Source organism: Sciurus vulgaris (genome assembly GCF_902686455.1).
Source record: "Sciurus vulgaris genome assembly, chromosome: 7".
In the NCBI taxonomy this organism is placed as follows: Eukaryota; Metazoa; Chordata; class Mammalia; order Rodentia; family Sciuridae; genus Sciurus; species Sciurus vulgaris.
The window spans coordinates 103,773,501-103,793,222 of NC_136467.1; the positions used below are offsets into that span (position 1 = coordinate 103,773,501).

The 19,722-nt window shown below is 35.9% G+C and overlaps 1 protein-coding gene across 20 annotated transcripts in view; it reads right to left on the minus strand.

The window, feature by feature from the left end:
* Positions 1–655: 655 nt before the first annotated feature.
* Positions 656–19,722, minus strand: part of MLIP (muscular LMNA interacting protein) — a 233,480-nt gene continuing 214,413 nt past the window's right edge. For 18 of the 20 annotated variants that reach the window (XM_079147617.1, XM_079147631.1, XM_079147623.1 and 15 more), the window contains 2 exons: positions 8,244–8,297; positions 656–974 (listed from right to left, as the gene is read on the minus strand). In XM_079147617.1, the coding sequence (XP_079003743.1) occupies positions 969–974; positions 8,244–8,297 (60 nt within the window). In that variant the 3' untranslated portion in view covers positions 656–968. The remainder of the gene's footprint in view (positions 975–8,243; positions 8,298–19,722) is intronic. The other 2 variants (XM_079147615.1, XM_079147627.1) reach the window with 1 other exon arrangement.

The following is a 19,722-nucleotide window of genomic DNA, read 5'->3' on the forward strand; positions in this document are numbered from 1 at the left end:
AGTGATCTAAGGAGCAATGGCTCAGAGCTGGCTCCAAAAGGAACGCAAGCTATGGGCAAAACTGCTATGGATTCTTCTTTAGTGGGTGTTATCCTAGGCTTCCAAGATGGATGGAGAAGGAAATCACCAGAGGAGGCTAAGACCAGCTAGACCAACTACTAACAATGACAATTGGGGAGCAATGGAACATGGCCAATTTGGTGGGTTTCAGTGTGGCTTGGGGGGCTCCCATGACTGTAATCACAGTGTGTGTTTGCTCTATGGTCTTTGCTGTTCCCAAGAGTATAAGAATAATCTGACTCTGTGGTAACCTGCAAAAGAACCCCATGGCAGCAGGCAGAGAGACAATAGAGACACTCCACCAACACCATGATAATCTTCCCAAGGCTGTCCCTGGCACATAGTCTATCCCAACAACACGGTACCCCAAAGGTACAGGAAAGCAGCATGCTGTGTGAAATAACAACTTTATCATGTTCACAATTTCCCCAATGAAACTTTGTAATGAGCATCCCCTGAGAGTAGGCAGGAACTCTTTCAAAATGTCCCTTTTTTTCTTTTAAACATATAAAAACCGAAGTAAAAGGAATAAAACCTGATTTGGTTAATAATACAAGGATTAAATAAAACTAGTATTGAAAAAATAGTCACAGCCATTCTATTTACTCATGATTCTTCTTTATTTGCCTGCTAACTATAGGGGAAGTTAGTATTGCTGGCAGCTTAATAGAAGGCATCAAAGGCTTGGGCAGCAATGTGAGAAGCTGCAGGTGAATCTCTCCTATGCTGGGTTTAGTAGAGTACTGTGAAGGTATATGCCTGCAGCAAACTTTTTTAGTTCCTCTGCTGCACTGCAGCTCATAAAGGGAGCAATCATTCTGAAAAAAATAAAAGTTAAACCTAGCAAGTGGTTAGCACCAGCATTCCAAAAAACGTCAGCAGCCCATGTTTTCGTTTCTGCTCCAACTTCATTGCTAGAAAATAAGAGGAAATAATAGGTTAGTGGATATGAATACATCAGAAAAAACCTGAAAATTATACACTAATATTTGAGCACAGTATCCCATGAAATAAAAATGGGTTTTTTTTGTTTTGTAGGAAAAATTTTGTTTTTATTTCTTCAGTAGCTGCTTTCTTGTTACCTGATTAACAGAATTGATAAAGACATAGAGCTGCTTCTTCACATCAGACTCTGAGCTCTTGTGAAACCATCAGAACAGTAGCAGCTCCCTACCAAGGGTCAGGGTGGCATTGAGCGATGGGCACAGGCATAAGGGCAGCACTGCCATATTTTACCCCAAACCCTCACCCTGCAATGGCTTGGCTACTGCCTACCTACCTACCTTAGCACTGACTGCCTCATTCCCTAAAATGTGACATCTAAAACAAGGAGGGGAAGTAAATACATATTGGATTAAGTCCCAGCTTTTGCAAAATAGAACATTGTGTGTGTGTGTGTGTGTGTGTGAGAGAGAGAGAGAGAGAGAGAGAGAGAGAGAGAGAGAGAGAGAGAGAGAATGCAAAGGACTCTTGCTTTTTCTTCATATATTGATTTTCTTGGCTTTATCATGTTGCTATGTGGCAAAGGAGAGATTCCAATAATTTCTCTATTCATTCAGCTTCTGTGTGTTCCTGTTTGACAGGATTAGACTGTCTAGAACAGATAAGATAAACTTAACCAAGTGGAGATGGGTATTTGCAACTATGAAGTCAGATTATAAAAAAAAAAAAAAGTGTAAAGAGAGCATCATAGATGAGACAAGTAGAGAAATTTCTTTCTAAAACATTGCTCTGATGGAACACTGTGATAGAATGTCACTGTTGGAGGAAATGACCTGAAATTTTCTGTTTTCAGGTGCCAACTCATGACAGGCAATGGAGCAGTTCAAAATGGCAGGTGAAGAATAAAAGAGTTCACCTGCTTTTCTGGAGGTAACTCTCTCTGTTTTGCCCTGGGCCAGATCACTGGGGTGAAGAAGCAGTGGTGAGGGACCTGTGGCTTTGAGCAGTGTCAAAGGGGAGGATATGGTTATGTGCAAGGAGCAAGTAAAGCAGAAAGGAAACCAAGAGAAGGTCATGGCAGAGCTGCTAAGCAGAGCTGTGAAGCACGCGTGTGCTCACATCACTTATGAAAACTGCATTTCTTAGACTAGGAGAAGAGAGAAAAACATGAAGACAAGGGTTGCTCCATGACTGCACTGATTTGTTCTGGCCACAGAAAATCATAAGTCATGAGTAAGCAAGATGCAACTTTCATCATCCAGGTTTCTTTGAATAAAGTATATCTCCTCCTTCATTTTTCAAACAAATAAAAAATACTATTAATTTGACTTTCCTGGAAATGTCGACATACAGTAGTTAACATGGTAAGAGATTTAAAGAAATCTTTGTTTAAAACTAAGTGCTATGTATTTTATATGCTAAGCACTTTATACATATGGCTTCAAATCTTCACCATGACCCTTTGATCCCATTTTACAGAGAATGAAATTGAGGCTCAAGAGGACTAGTTATCACACTGAGGCCCCAGTATTCCAAATTAAAACTTAGTTTATTGTCTTTATTGTTTGTAAGTTCATCATTTTGTCCTTGTCACACTAAAGCATATATTGAGCCTTTTGAGATGGCAACTTCTCTGTCATCAGGAGAGTTTAAACAGAAGGTATATAAAGACATACGCTGTAGGCAGGATTGTCATATTAAAGAAAATACTAGACTAATTTCCCTCTGCATTCCCTTTCAAATATAATATTTTAAAATAATATGAATAATTAAATTGGGGTGAAGAAGCAGATCTACTCCCAGATCAAAGGAATGCTTGACTCCACAATTCAGAATCTGGTTGAAAAAGATATATTATATTATGACAGAGCCATCATTTTACACATTTTATTAAGTTTTTACTTTCTTTGCCAATTTTGATACAAGTAAAGAGTTAAATAACTTGAGAGAAACAAAGGCAGACATTTCAGAAAAATGAAGACCTCTAAGTAAATCAATAAATAAATCCTCATCTTCAGACTAGCATTCTGGCAGCAAAGTTTCATTATTTTGTTACCAATGGAACAGCACACTTATTTGTACTTTAAGAAAATATAAGAATGAACTTAGGCACTTTGAAAAATCATAGTTCTGAAGAGAGTCAAATTCCAAAATCTTTTTTGGTTAAAGTTAACTTTGGTTAATAAGTGAATGTTGTCTTGTGAAACTTTAAGCTAATATTATGGAAAATATTTTTAAAAGAATGTGCTGTGTAAATTGATTTTTCATTCCCTTGCAATGCAAAACCAACTATGCATATTCTTTCCTGCCAAGCAAAAGCAAAGTCATTAACATGTATGTTCTTAAAGAGGTGAAAACTGGGCTTCATGCATTCAAAACAAAAACCATTCACAAGAAATGCAAGCCATACTATTATTAAATGCTTATGTTTTCTTTCTTCTGAAAGATTTTAAATGTATTTTGCACATGTATGTAACTATTATCGTTAATGTAAAAACATAAGCTCTGGTATTGGAATTTAGCATCCATAAGGCAGGAGCTATGAAACATTCAAAAAGGTTTTATAAAAGATTAGTAATTGTGCTTTTATGTATAGACAGATATGACACAATAATATACACCATGCTATATAATTAACATGCATCGATAAAAATAAATAAAAATATCCTTCTGGATGCCTGGCCAATGTGGCTGTCCATTCAGCTGCCTGTATTACTTGTCTTTATTGTATAAGACGATTTTACCCTGGTCCTCTGGCAAGTTATCTATAAAAGTATATGAATCTTTTTTAGCAAGCAGGTAATAATCCAGATTCCAAGCTCTTGTCTGAGATCATACCTCAAACTCTCAGCAATCTAAGATTTAGCAAAGATTAATTTTCAGAAATAATATTTTTGAGAAATTGCCTAAGAACAGAAGAGGGACCCGTTGCTCTTGAAATTTTCATTTTTACCCTTTATCAAACCAGAGGCTTTTATAAACAAGTTACTCATTTTCTCTTTTTTTATGTTCTCATCCACAGAATAAAGACAGAATAACAGGAGGCTAGTCATAAAATTAGCAACATAGACATAAATAGATGTTTTGGAATTCAAAATAAAAAGAACAGGAGATGCTCATGTACCACAAAGTAGCAAATCAGTCCACCCTTTTATCAAAAATCTGCAAAGAAAGAATAAGAAAATGGAAGAAGAATTTGCCTCGCATGGGTTTTATGGGCAGCTAGTGAATGATTAGCTCTCTAGTTGTGTGAATCTGAGAGGTCAGAATCAAATGCATCTAACCATGTTTTTGAAAATCAGTTGACCCTCAAAATGAAAATGAAATAGTTCAGAGGTTTCATGAAGCAGGTGACAGGAAGAGGGAGTTCTGATGATATGTTATGTATGCTCCAGTATGACTTTCATAATTAATCATGTAGAAAGAGAATTTAGTTAAAGAGTGGGTGTGGAGTATCTTGTGCTGAAATTATAAGATATGATAAATACTATAATTGTTGCCTACTACAATTCAGTTTTCTTCAAAGTAACTTCACACAGAAAAATGTATTTAGGACATGCTGGATGATGTTAAATATCCATCCAATTGGTGATTGCTGTATTGGTGTAAACAGTGGAAATCTTAAAAAGGCAAAAATAAGTTGATATAGTAGTCAAATTGACTATTTAGAAGGACCATTTATTTATATGTAGGTTCATCAGCAGTCAAGTATTTTTTGTGCATGTGTCATATAAAGCAAAAATGACACATTGTTCGAAGTGTCCTAAGTTCCCAGACTCAGCTTGCCATCCTGCTTTGTCCAGCCTCAGCCTAAGCAGCACCCAAACCTTGTGTGGAATGTGAAGGAAAACAGAAAATATCAGATTTTACTAAGGAAATTACAGTGAATTTCAGAACACATCTCTCAAAGTTAATCCACCATTAATTAAAGCATATGTTATAACTTTATGGATAGGAGTATGTGACTTTATGTTTTGTAGTTGAAATCATTCACTGTAATGATTTTTTAAAAAATCTATTGCTGTTAGTTTCCCTTTTATGTTTTCAAAGCTAAATAGGTAATTTGATTCACTTTCCTGAACTACCAATGAAGAGGGTGATGCACATGTGAATCAACTTGGGAGATTTTAAAACAAGCCAAAAGCCTTACCCACCACCAGAGTCTCAATTCAATTTAACTAGAGTGGAGCCCTGCCATTGGTTTGTTGGAAAAATCACTATATGCCATTCTAATGTTCAGCTTAACAAGTTAAGCCCTGAGCTAGATGAGTGCAATTGTACTTCTGAGTTAGTTACTGTAAGATAAACTTTAGAAATAAGGTGAGTTATAAAAGCAATGAGTGAGTCAAATAAATCTGAGATCTATATATATTTAAATAAATTACTGACAATTTTAAAAGCTGGTTATCTACAAATAACATGATTGGATTCAAGAAGTAACTACTGTCTTTTGGAAATGAAAGAAAAATCAAGGGGGAAATTCCAAGATCCAGTCAAGCCCTCTTCCATAATTCTTTATTTGCATTGCTAACTGGACCAGTTGGTTACTCTTCTAGACCATAGGTGATAGGAGCAGAATTGCTTTATAGAACTAGCCTTTTTTTTTCTTGTTTTGTTTTACAAGTAAATCTACGTACTGATATTACAACCTAACTGTATATCATAAGGACTTGAAGAAAGCTGTTAAATCACTACAAAATATGCCAATATTACTAAGAAATAGCATAGCACATTGGAAGCATAAAAGGGGTGTTTGCTTCATGATTTACATATCTTTTAACTCTAATAATTTTTGTCTCTAACAAAGAGTAAACTTCAGCTTCCTTTGTGGCATTTTTCATATAATCCAAACCTGATTCAGGATCATTCTTTGGCAATCTTATCAACTAGCTAAATTATAAGCTTCATCTACAGGGTTGTAATAATTGACGGGAAAAAAGAATTCAAATACTGCATGTACTCTGTTCTCTTTGGCAACACAAAGTCTTTCACATTACCTAACATCCAAAAGTTCTCAGATTATAATCTGAATGGAATACTTTTGTTATTCAAATATCAACAGATTTTCTCTTATTTTATAGAAAATTTACCCTAGATATGTTCTAATGAACTTGCTCTAAAATTATTGTGTTTGAAATAAAGACATTTGATTTTTTATATTCATCTGAAAAATGCAAAATTTATTCCACCAGTCTCCTTTTTTTTTGGACATATAAGTTTGTCCAATTTTTCACTTTTATATAATTTGCCACCATTATACACTGGAAGGGCTATCACATTTGACATAGGCAATATCTTTAACATGTAAAGGGATATACTACTCAATAAAAATATTAATATACTCGTAGGTAAATTTATAACATAATGCAAAAGAAAAATAGAAAAAAGGCAAAAATACAGAATTTTCAAAATGCCAATTAATATGAAAAATAGCTTCCTTTTTAAGTTGGTAAATATTTGTAAATATGATGTTAAAACTTAGAAAGACCTTGATAGTATAGATAGACTTTTAGATAAAGATAGAGAAATTTAGATAAAGATCTTCTAAATTAAGATCTTTAATTTAGATACTGGATAATGTACAGCAGAGTGCTTAAGAGTCCAAGCTCCAGTCAGATCTTGATTTAATTCCTGATTGTGTAAACACTTCCTAGCTATTTGATTACATATAGGCAATAGAGGGGTTTCCCTCAGCCTCAGTTTCCTCATTTGTAAACTTGGAATAATAAGATTTATGAAGATTAAGATAAACTGCATAACACTATTTCAAACATATAGTAAGTTCTCAATAACCTTGCAATTATATTAACTTTCAGTAATGGTAAGAATATACGGAGACAAGCCTGGCACAGTGGCACACACCTGTAATCACAGAGGTTCAGGAGGCTGAAGCAGGAGGATCACAAGTTCAAAGCTAGTCTCAGCAACTTAGGGAGGCCCTAACTTAGTGAGACCCTGTTTCAAAATACAAATAAAAAGGACTGGAGATGTGGCTCAGTGGTTAAGCACCCTTTGGTTCAATCCCAGTACCAATAATAATAATAATAATAATAATACACAGAGACAGATATAATACACATCTGGTGAGGTGAATTGCTACACTTTTATGGAACAGTAATGTGTCTGTGTGTTAAAAGTCTGCTACATTCCACACTCAAAAAGCCTATAATCCTGCCTTTAGGATATCTTAAAAACAGTCAGAGATGTGGTCAAGTATTAATGCATACCTATTAAAGCACTCCTTTGCATTTTACCAATGTATCAGCAGAAAACCACACTGGTCTTGTATGATAGAAGATTTAAAATATTTATGAATAAGGAAGTCAGTTTGTGAAAAGTGCATAATATACCCTAAATTGTGGAAAATATGTCTTAGAAATGCAAATTTAAGTTTTATTTGGAATTTCACTATTTCCACTTCTTTTTTGTTTTATGCTTATTTTTCCTAAATTTGGAAACTGCAATATTAGGCATAGTTCACTTGTGAATGCACCTAAAATGAATGTGTGAATTCACTCCCTTCTTAAAGAGAAGTCCTTTAAAGTTCACCTTGTTTTGGTTTCACATTTTCCATTTTATCTAAAAGGATGTGGAAGAAAACACTGTTCAATTATCCTTTCTCTTGAACACAAAATTAAACGTACAGAGAGTATTTTTACAAAATTGTTTTCTTTGTATAGTACAGCATTTGTAAAAATAAAAGGAGGGAGTTTTAATTTATTCCTGTTTGTCAGTTCCAAACAGGAAAGTGAACAAACACTGGCATTAAACCTAGAGAATGTGATTGAGTCAACTGCATGTTGCCTATGTGCGATGTGCTGTGTACCAATTCTCCCAATGGAGGTTGGGGGTGCTTATTGAAACCCTCACCCTCCCATGAACTGAAATGGAGACATCACCAATACTGCGACCCTGCCCCCAAAAACACCACAGTTTTATGGGACACTCCCTGGCCCTCTAGAGAGAGAAGACCCGAGTGATGGACCCAAAGAGAAAATCACAAAGACAGACACTGGGGCCAGGAAACTGGTGTGTGGTCAAGGTGATATACAGAGCAAGAATATACTTATTAAATGAGTATATTCGTCCAAACAACATAGTGGACTAGGGAATTATAATTTTCTTTGAGAAAAAAATGACTCTTTTCTAGTATTTAAAAAAATAAACAAAAGTGTCTTATTTCTACAGTCCAGATCACACAGAAATGCATAACTTGATCTCCAATTGTGTCTTACATTTACCTCTTTGGAATCAAGAGTTTCATGTTCAGGAATAGCCACCATTGGATGACTCAGCTTCACAGAAAAGATGACCAGGATGTGATCAGGAGTAGGAGTAAGGAGAAATAAATATTTAAATTTCATTTAAATAGATAGGTAATGGTATAAATATATTATTACAGATAATAGTACATTCTACCAAGTGTAATTATTAAGATTTAAAGGTCATTTTAAAAAAAGCATGGAGTATATGTTATCAGATGGTGTATATTTTGAACCTAAGTGCACATCTTATTTATGTCACACATAAACTCTTAACAGGGCTTAGGATATACCATAGACTGTCATTAACCATTCATCAAATGAATGAATTGTCAAAACACACTACAGACTTCACATAAAGGAAACTAAGTGAAACCTATGTTTCAACACTCCCACATCGGCCTCTTATAAAAAAAGTTCAAAAGCTTAAACAACAAATCATGTTCAAACCCACAATTAATGTAGATGAATCTTTAAATAGAATATACTTATTTGGAATATAAAATGTACATTATTGTGAATTTTAATAATTTCAATAAAGACTTCATAAACATTGCAATCTCACTATGGTGTTATTATTATCATGTAATTTACAACTTAGTGACACTTTAACAGAAGGGAGGTTTTTTCTTATATGAAATTTTTTATTATTGCATGGGTCTACTGAGCACAACACCTACACTTAAACCTATTAAGAGAAGAAAGCCAGCCATATGCAAGAAAGAGACAGGCTGAGACAAAGAGGGGGACATAGCAACAATTTTTAATGAAATACAATTACTGCTTTTTGGTTATTCACCATCTTTCCTTGCTCTAACTTTAAGGTGACCACAAGACCTGTTTGCTAGCATTCCTAATTTCTGCTATTCCCCTGGGAAAATCAGGGATATGGAAATGACAGGACCCCTTTCACTTTCAACAGAATTCTACTTTGGGCAATAAATAAATGGGACAGTGACGAGCTCCAAATCCTCAAGAGCAATTTCAAGGAGGTCAATAATTAGACTTTGTCCCAGGAGAACTCCAGCCCTGCCTGGCTGCGGGGAAGGCCAAGAAGTCCCTGCCTGACATTTCCTCAGACTTCCCTCTGTTCCAAGACACTTTCAGGAATGGAAGCTGCTTTTATTTAAAGTTACAGCTTTGCTAAATTCCAGGCTTTACACTGTGTTCCCAACTATGAAATCCTTTTGTGTATCAGCATCAAGATTTCTTCTAGCTACCCACAACCACTGCTTTAAATAGAAGCAGAGTCAACTAGAGATGTAAACAGCACTCCAGGAAGAGACTGAAGGCACCTGTGTGCTCCCATTTATCATTCCCCTAGAGATCCTAAGCATGGCTAAGGATCTGACCCTCTGTACTACTTCAAACCTCAAACCCAAGTAATTGGTCCTAGACACAGCAGAGACTTTAATATAGCTAGACTAAGCAGTACAGTATTTACATGAATCATGGGAGTTTGTACAATGTCAAACTTTCATTCTAATCTCCCAATATAGGAAAATAGAATCATCCTGAAAGCTTTAAGTGTTGGTAATATACCCCAAAATATTTTTACCTGAGATTAGAAAAGCAGCTGAGTCATTATATGATGTTTACTTTTATATTCACTTTCCTTTATAGGTGTTCATTAATTTAAGTCCATTGCATTGTAATCTTGCATTCAAAAACTAATATTGTGGTGCACACCTGTAATTCCAGCAACTTAGGAGGCCAAGTCAGGAGGATGCAAGTTGGAGGCCAGCCTGGGCAACATTATAAGACCCTGTCTCAAATACATTTTAAAAAGGACTGAGGATACAGCACAGTAGTTGAGTGGTAGAGTGTCCTGGGTTTAATCACACACACACACACACACACACACACACACACACACACACACACGACTATGTGCTTATTATTCTAAGAATCAAAAGAGAACAGAAAATGATTGATCTTCAATAATTATTAAGCTCCACATTATCTATATTTGGTTTCAGAATGCTTTATTTTATTTATAAGCATAGTAGGTTTGCCTTTTAATTATCCGTAAGTTGACTGAAATTTAATATTAACATCTAGAGGTTTTTATGGGTTTAATCATTATTCATTATGTACTCACAGGGTAACTTATTTTTATTTGTTCATTTAGTTTTCACAACAACCTGAGGAGATGAGGACAAGAATAACCTTGATTCACAGATGAGGAAACCAAAGCACCAAAAGAAAAAATAATTTAGTTAGGTCCAGAACTAGAAAGTGGGAGAGCTGTGAATGGAATATGGGGTGAGAGTTTCCAGAGACTATTCTAGAAGGGAATGTGAAATAGTAAAAGTCTCCCTGTGAACTCAGAAGACTTAGGCAGGAAGATTTGTGGCCTGCATGAGCAACTTACTGAGACCCTGTCTCAAAATAAAAAATAAAAAGGACTGAGGATGAGCTTAGTGGTGCAGGGCTTGCATAACATGTGGGAAGTTCTGAGTTCAATCTCCAGTACTGAGAGGAGGGAGGGAGGGAGGGAGGGAGGGAGAGAGAGATTGAGAGAGAGAGAGAGAGATCTTTTGAAGATGATAGAAAAAGGGAGAGAGACAAGAGGGAGTGAAGCCCATTGGAAAAGAGAAAGCCAGGTGGTTAAGTCAAGGGTGTCCCATTTATAGATCAGAAGCAGTCAGGAATGGTTGGTGCAGCTTTGAAAGGTCTCACAGGAGACAGGATACAAGGTCAGAGGAGGTCCAGATCTTTATTCTCTCTGACAATGAGAAATCATTGAAGTATTATAAGCAAGAAAGGGGCACATGTGATCAGACTTTTATTTTTTTTTTAAATGGTGCTGTGACTTATGTGCAAAATATTGATGACGGATTAAAAGATTTTTAAGTAATCTGTGACTGAGAGAACAAGGGTAGGAAGAAAGGGAGAAAGAAGGATGTAGGAAGTGAGGAAGAAAGGGGAAGAAAAGAACATTTAAGTGAAAATATTGCCCAAGGAACTAGAACAGAATCAAGTTTTTCTGGATGACTCTTGCCCTCCTACTCTCTAAGATGAGTGAAAAAGCAGCAAACATAAAAACTGATTAGGGCAAAAAAGTTGGGAAATGTTGGAAAGAAATAATGTTGAATGCAGACATTTTTTAATGCATGAGGAATAGAGATGTCAAGTGGGAAGGAAAATAAAACATGGTGTGAAAACCCTGCCAAGGTCAGAACAAAACAATTTAACATTAAAATAAATTTTACATAGATAAATGGCTTATTATCAAAAGAGTCCATGGTGCTGAAGGACAGGGCAAACATGTATACTTGGTGGTAAGTGTTCTGGAGAATGAATATTTATTTTCCTCAAGGAAAAAATAAAAACATAACTGAAAAGCCACTAATTTTATCATCAGGGCATTATTCAATGTAGAAAGATGAATGAAATGAAAAGCTCAAGGAAAATGAGAAGAAAATTATACTTTCATCCTGGGTGGAAAACTCAGTCCTAGATATCGTGTAACAGATTAACTAGACCTTTGCTCACTCCTCACTGCTGGATAATCAACAAGTGGTATTCAAATAAAAAGTTCAGTTGATTTGTGTTACACTCTTGAACACAGCTGCCAACAAACTCACAGAAAATTCTGTGAAGTGGTTGACTTTCTCACATATGCTACTGCTTCTCTAGTGGTAATATGGTCTTCTGTAGCTGAGAAAAAGAAGCAAAATCCCCTCATACCATAGGAGAAACAAGAATACAACAAAGAATAAAGAAAGGAGGTGGGGCAGGGTGAGAAAGGATGGACTGAGAAGAAGGGGAGGAGGAAGAGGAGATGTGTTTGAATCAGTCAAGTCTTCAGTGTACATGAGAAATGGAATTCAAGGCTCTACCATTTGTGAGATACTTTCCATCTGAAGATGAAGCAAGTTTTCCTGACTGCCATAAATTCTAAAGTTGAGGAAGGATTGCAGGAAGTTTTAACCTTTAAAATTCAGGGAACACATTCTGTCCATAATTTACCTCTTTGGGATTGCTTTTGTGTTCAGCCACAACTTGTAAACCTCCTTCACACCATTTGTCAAAGTAAGCTATACCTTCTACCTCTGTCTCTCTACTTAGAAATGCCAACTACTCAAGATAAAGTGTGACCTTCTTAAGAATATCTCTCAAATGTACACATAAAAAATTACTGTAGCAAAGCCTACATAAAATGCTGTCTGATTCATAAGTATAATGTCATGATGAGACCATCAGACACTGGAAGTTCTGAATCATGTGTCATTCATCTTTAGGTTTTATGTACCTGGCATGAGGCTCATAAAGCACAAAGGAGACACTGTGTGAGTATAGAAAAATAAATTATTGAAAGAAAGGTAGAATGAATGAAATGGTTAGAGAACAGATACAAATTTTTCTGACTCAAAATTAAAGAATTCTGAATTAGTGAAGAATTAGGAGTTTTTTATAGCATCCAAAACATATCCTCATTTATACGAGACTTTGCAAACTGGAAGCCATTTAACTCCCCAAAGTGAGTTCTGTTTGATCCTCATAATTCTTTTGCTTTAAAAAAGTTGTGTAGTTAAAATTCTACCACAGATCTGTTTATCATGTACCTGCTCATGTGCCAGGTACTTTTCTAGATGTCAGAGCATACCAGTGACCAGTGACCATGTCCTTGCCCTTGGAGACTACAATCTAGCGGGACAGATACTAATTGTATAATCAGGAACATATAAAAACAAACAAAATATTTTTTTAGGAAATAAAAGAACCGAGTGTTACAGGTATTCGTTAGAGATAAATCTGAGCCAATATGGAAGGGAAGGATGAAGGAAATTTTTTCCAAGATGATCAAATTGAAAAGATAAGTTACCTAAGAGGAATAAGGGATATGACAAGTTCATACAGAGTTAATCAATCGCTAAGAAGATATTATAATAAGGGCAATTGGAAAATAGGGAAAAAATTCAGAGTGGATGGGCAAAATGAAGTAGAGAAAGTCAGAGAATTACTGTGCAAGTATCTACACACATCAACTTCGCTTTGAATTCAAAGGAGCGAGCTCTTGAAAATGCTTATTAAAGGAAAGAACACTGTTATCAGTTTTTTTTTTTTCATTTCCCCAAAAGATTGCAAGCTGCTTGTTGATAAGGTTCATCATATCCTAGTTGTTGTAAACCAAACACTAGTTGATTTATTTTATTGCTCATGATTCTATGCCTTTGGACAAAATATGGGCTGAGTCTTTCTTTAATGAGGCCAGTTCCTACTATCTGCTATGAGGGAAAAGCTGGCTTCTGTGATAGGCAAAAACATTCCACTCCTATATAATAGAAAATTGGCTATATGTCTTAAAGATTTAATCTTCACGAGCCCAAATATTTTTAAAATGTAATACAGAAAAATGTGAATATTCATTTTTATATTTAAAAATACAGAATCTATTTTTGGTGATAACCAAAGATTTACAAATATGTCTGATTGGGTTACGAGAGCCATTACCCAATCAGTGAATTAATCCCCTGATAAGGATTAACTGAGTGGTAACTGAAAGCAGGAAGAATATGGCTGGAGGAGGTAGGTCATGGGGGGGGGGGGGTCCTGCCTTTGGGGTATATATTTTGTCTGTTGTGAGGGCAGCTCTCTCTCTCTCTCTCTCTCTCTCTCTCTCTCTCTCTCTCTCTCTCTCTCTCTCTCTTTCTCTCTCTTTCTCTTCTTGGTGATCTTCATATCCTGAGGCTCTTCCCTCCACTATGATTTTCTGTCACCTTGAGCCCCAGAAATGGAACCAACTCCTTATGAGCTGAGACTTCTTAAATGGTGAGCCCCCAAATATACTTTTCCTTCTCTAAAATTAGTCTTGTCTTTTGGTCATCATGGCTAAAAAGCAGACTAAAACAATGTCTATCCCACTCACACTCCCTGTGTGACCTGGAAAAAAATCACTTTGTACCTGGGCCTCAGTTTTCTCATCTTTAATATCTGGTCCCAGGTAGGTGTGTTCCAGTTCCTCTTCTAGTTCACTAATTCATTGGTTCTGTAATCCTTAAGCAAAAAACTATTTGTTGATAAATGATGCTCAGAACTAAAATTATCTCTTTTTGGTTTCCTGCTCCGTGCCACAACTGAGGTAGAAGTTGTGCCCATGGGGACAGCAAGTTAAATTCCCTAGATAATATAACCTGGGGCCCTTAATATCAGTCCTCAGTTCTGCCACTTATTCTTTGAAATTTTATAAACATTGTTAAGTTTCACAGCATTCCTTTGTGTATTCCCTGAGTATTACCATATGCTCATTGAAAATACATGTTAATTAGTATGTCAGTATACATGTTCTTTGTTTTATAAGCCGACAGAACACTCATTGTTGAGTGCTGATTATTATTTTATTATTATATTATATTGGGTCTAAACTCTTAGAACACCAGTGAGAAATAAGTACATTTTCTGCTGTGATTTTTGTAATGGAGTTCCTGAGATATGACTGAAAACTCCCAAATTATTCTATTTTTATTCTTAGCCTTTTCTTTTCTAGGCTAGGAGGCAAGAGATTTAGGACATATTAGGATTGCTTTCCAAAGACCACATTCTAAAAAACATCATAATGGAATTTTGTTCTGTCTGCTATATGTTCCACCTGTTTAAAAACAAATACCATATCCTTTTCTTGACTCATATTTTTCATCTAGAGTTGTTTCTTTTTTAGTGAGAAAACCACTTCCCTGGGGGATCAACTACACCGCTCACTTCTTTTTTTTCAGTGGATGGCTCCCAGATTGTAATGAAAATGGAGCAAAATCTATATTCCAATACGATTTTAGGGCTCAAAATAAGTAGCAGAAATTGTAATTGAAATTGACAAGGAAGCATATTAGTTGTTCTCTTGGTCAATCCGTTAAGGGCACAATTAGTTGCTTACTACTGCAGACAAAACATCATGTTCAATTGTTTCTAATATCATATTGGTGTAGTACAATCATAAACCAAAGCTTTATTTCTTCCCAAAGGATAATAAATAGTTTTCTTTCTCTTTCTATTCTTTATCTTCTTTGGAAGACAAGGGGTATTTGTATTGCATTTCAGTGTGACCTATGATGAGAAAGTAAATGTTTCTATACTAAGAGTCTCAAGTTCATAAATATTTTTCCGTTCTTGCCTCTGCCTTATTCCCATCCCAGCTCTTTTTCACTGGCAGTGAGTTACCTCCCAAATGCACACTATAAACCAGCACTGTGTTAACAGCTGTTAATTGATCCAGAGTAAGGATTTGGAAGAGTATTTAAGAGGAGGAATAGGTATGACTATGACATGTTGAAGCCATGTCCCATCGCCCGCCCAAAGACTGCATACTGAACCCCACTCTGTTCTCTGTTAACCCTAACCCTCAGCAGTATCACTAGGGAAGTGTGGGGTAGGGCAATAGTGGCTGAGGAGGGAAAGGGTGTGGATGGTAAAGGGCATGGGAGCAGACCATAACCTCCAGAGCACCCTCCTCCGTGATGCCTGCCAGTCCACATCTCTCCATGCGTTGCTTCAAACTGTTTCAAAGATTGGTAAACTCTTCCTAACACTTTCACCATGTGCTTCAGACACATTTAAACTACCAGCGCACTCCGTGTTTTCCCTCTGCCTCTAAACCTTGCCCACTGAATCATTCTTCCGGGCACTCTAACTTGGTCTTAGACTGTGGCCCTTCCTGAATGATATGAGGGAGACTAAGTCCTCCCTTAAGGAGGTCTTCCAGTTATGTTCTTTTTACAGCCATGAACTAACAGCCATGGTAGTTCTGAGAAGCCCATGGAAAAAATACTCTGCACTGCCAACAGGTTTCAACATTTCCAAAGAGTGAGACCTTTTGTAAAGTAGGATAAAAATGTTTATAATACTATCATATTTGTCTAAAATATCACATAGAATTTTTTCATTCAAATGTGAGAGCATAAAATGTATTTGAGGAATGCAAAACCTCAGAACATTTGCCAAATGAAGGCCTGCTTTAAAAACTTTCTTGCATCAAGGACTTGAATAAGAAGAGAAGAAATATAGGATTATTCTCCAAGAACTATAGGAAGGAAGGATAGTGAAACATTTCAAGTGTGCTGTTGCCATCAAACAAAACAAAACAAAATGAAATACCATGGAAAATAAAGAAAGTATCTGTGACCATGTAACATGCCAGAAATAAATATCTAGAATTAGACAGTCTAAACATGATGAGAGGTAATGGAAAGGACCAAAGAGACTTAAAGTGTCTTATTAAGAGAAAATACAGATTTTAAAACTTATAAACATGAGCATGAACCTTAAATAAAGGGCAATCAACAACAGAATAGGATGAATAACATTTTAAACCAGTGAATTCTCTCTAATGGAAAACTGGAAATAAAAGATAAATAAAAGTTATGAAGCATGTAAAAGCACATGACAGCCAAGTGTGGTGGCACACACCAGTAATCCAAAGAAGCTCTGGAGGCTGAGGCAGGAGGATCATAAGTTCAAAGCCAAGCTCAGCAACTTAGCAAGGTCATAAGTAGCTAGTGAGAACCTACCTATAGATAAAAAACAAAAAATATCTGGGAATGTGCCTCTGGGTTCAATTCCCAGTACCAAAACAAAACAAAACAACAACAACAACACATGACAGAATTAAGGCCATATATTGAGATACTCTTATGAATTAAGAGAAATTTCTCAAGACAAAAAAAAAAAAAAAAAAAAAACAAATTCAGGGTCTGGGGGCATAGCTTAGTGGTAGAGCATGTGTTTAGCATACATGAGGCCTTGGGTTCAATCCCCAGCACCAAAGCAATTTTTAAAAGGTCAATATCAGAAAGAAAAAAAAAAAAAAAACCACCAATCTCAGAAAAGAATGGCCAAGAAGAGACATAAAAACAAGTCATAGGTAACTGAAAGTCAAAGGAGGAAAATGATTTATCTTTCTAATATGCATTAAAATAAAACCTGAATATGCATCAAAATAAAAAGAAATCTCACTATCTTAAAAATAGGAATTCAAGGGAAAAATTATAAAGGATAAAAAGACATTATATACTGATTAAAAAAAAGTGAATTAACCAAAAGATATGACTACTGTGAACATTTATTCTTAAAAATATAGCCTCCAAATATTGTATGTTCCAATGTTTGATTAATACTTTAAGTCTATAGAGCAGACTTACACTTCACTTGAATGCTTTCATGTGGCTAAGAAAGGGTCTAATGTTCAACTGGAGCTAAATAAATAGCTCTATCTAACCTAAAGGCCTAGACCCACAGAGATCTTTCTTACCCCCCAAAAAAGACTTACATTTGATTCATAGAACACATAGAGTGTATGGCCATCATTATTTGATGACTGTAGATAATATGTATGAGTTGTGCTTTCATCAGTACCATGTGGGTAAACTTCAACTAATTGAACAATCTAAAAGAATTTTATGTTCATATTTTAGTGAAAGGAGTAAAACAGGGTCATGTTAAGCAAGATATAGCAACAGAGGAAAACTTGACCCTGGAATTTCAAAAGAAGATTCTCCTTGGTTCTGCCAGGACAGCATGGTATACATGGCTTTGGTTTGCATGTGGTAAGTAAAAGTATAACAAAACGAATTTAAGCACTGAAATAAACTATTAGGTTAAGCTACACCAAATGATGAAACTGAAGATTTTGTAGGTCAAGAACTAAACAGTGGCAATTTCATATGGTACAGGCTAATATGAAACACATAAAAATACTAAGTAATAGCATTTGGATAACATTAGGCCACTGTACTAACAAAATATACATAGACTGAATTTGAAAAGATAAAATATCTCCATCATAATTTTTATTCTATTTCAGTGATCACAGATGCCTTCTCCCAGGCTTCCTCTCTGCTGAGAGGGTGTCCTGCCCTCCCACACTACTGCCACAGCCGATGACTGGTATCAAGCATTCAAGGGCAGTTTCTTTGCCACAGGTGTAGATAACTTTGCAATTTATGCAGAGACCTCTCTGGCTGTGAATCAGGCCAAGGCTGGCCTTAACCTGAAACTGCATTTGTCCATTCTTTGTCCTTTCCAATTAGGATTACTCCCTCTGTCACAGGATGCTTTTCTAAAAAGACCCCCTCAGTAAAACAAAAACACCTGAACTACTGTCCCAAGCTCTGCTCCTCAAGAACCTGGGGATGAAGGCTGAATGGACAGTGGCAGCTGTGGGCTATGAAGTGCAAGGAGTCCACTTGTCTGTGGTGCCTACATCTAAACAAAGTGCCGGCTGATGGCAGGAGTTTGCCCTATGCCTATAACATATACGTAAAATTAATAAATTTCAAGGGACCTGCATAAGAGCTTTAAAAATCATCTTTCTCAAAGTAGACTGCCTCACCAAAAATGCCATCCTTCCTGTCTCCAGTCACACATCTCTTTCCAACTAGCAAACTCTTAATTTTTTAAAATGATTTTATTAAAAATGTCACAATGAGCGGGCTGGGGAGATAGTTTAGTTGGTGAAGTGCTTGCTTTGCAAGTACAGGGCCTGGGGTTCAATCCCCAGCACAGCAAAAAAAAAAAAAAAAAAAGTCACAATGAAATCCTTCATTTAGATACTATGTGTTCATTGCCAGACAAAAACAGGCAAAAGAGACATATGAATAAGAAATTGATTGTTCTCAGTTTCCTGGAACAAAATTAAGTCAACTGTTTTGTGATTACATTAAGTACATTTTAAGAATGATGACTGGTAGTTAGATAACATGAAACATGTCCAGTTTCAAATGCCAACCTGCCATTAAGGCAGCTATTGAGAAATATATTGTGTTGAAATGCTCTTTTAGCCCTCTGGTGGAGACTCTAACTAAATAGGATTGATATTCCATTTTGCAGAATTGCTTCTCTTAAAAACCTACTCATATTCATTGTTTAATGTTAAAGTCCAATTAATTTGCATTTAGCCATTTGTACAGAACGTTCCTAATGAACACACTAAACAAATTCATATTGTGAAAACAACTTTGCATCAGCAAATAGTTCTTGCTTGTACTTTGGTTTCCTAAAGAAAATCTCAAAACATTAAAAACCCATTTTGAGTTGGATAAAGTTTTTCTTTCCTATTCCACCCACCTCAAAGGTTTCCTCTCCTAACATATCCTAATAGTTATCCAATTCCCATTACTTCCAAAAATTATCATAAATGTTTTATAATTGAGAGCAAGATAGTTTATCTTTATGATGATCTCAAATAAATTACCTTGGCCCTTTCATATAGAATGATTTGTAATTGTATCTACAGTTAGAGCCCATCAGACATTATTAAAGAAGTAGGTAGAAAGAGGTTTGTCTCCCAATTTTAGGATGACCTTCTTTGTAAAGTGGATGCCTCAGTATATTATTTTTGTTTTGTTGTTTCGCTTCTTTGTGAGACAGGATCTCACAAGTTGCCCAGGCTGGCCTTGAACTTGTGATCCTCCTGCCTCAGCCTCCCACGTAACTGGGATTAGAGGTATGTGCTACCATGCCT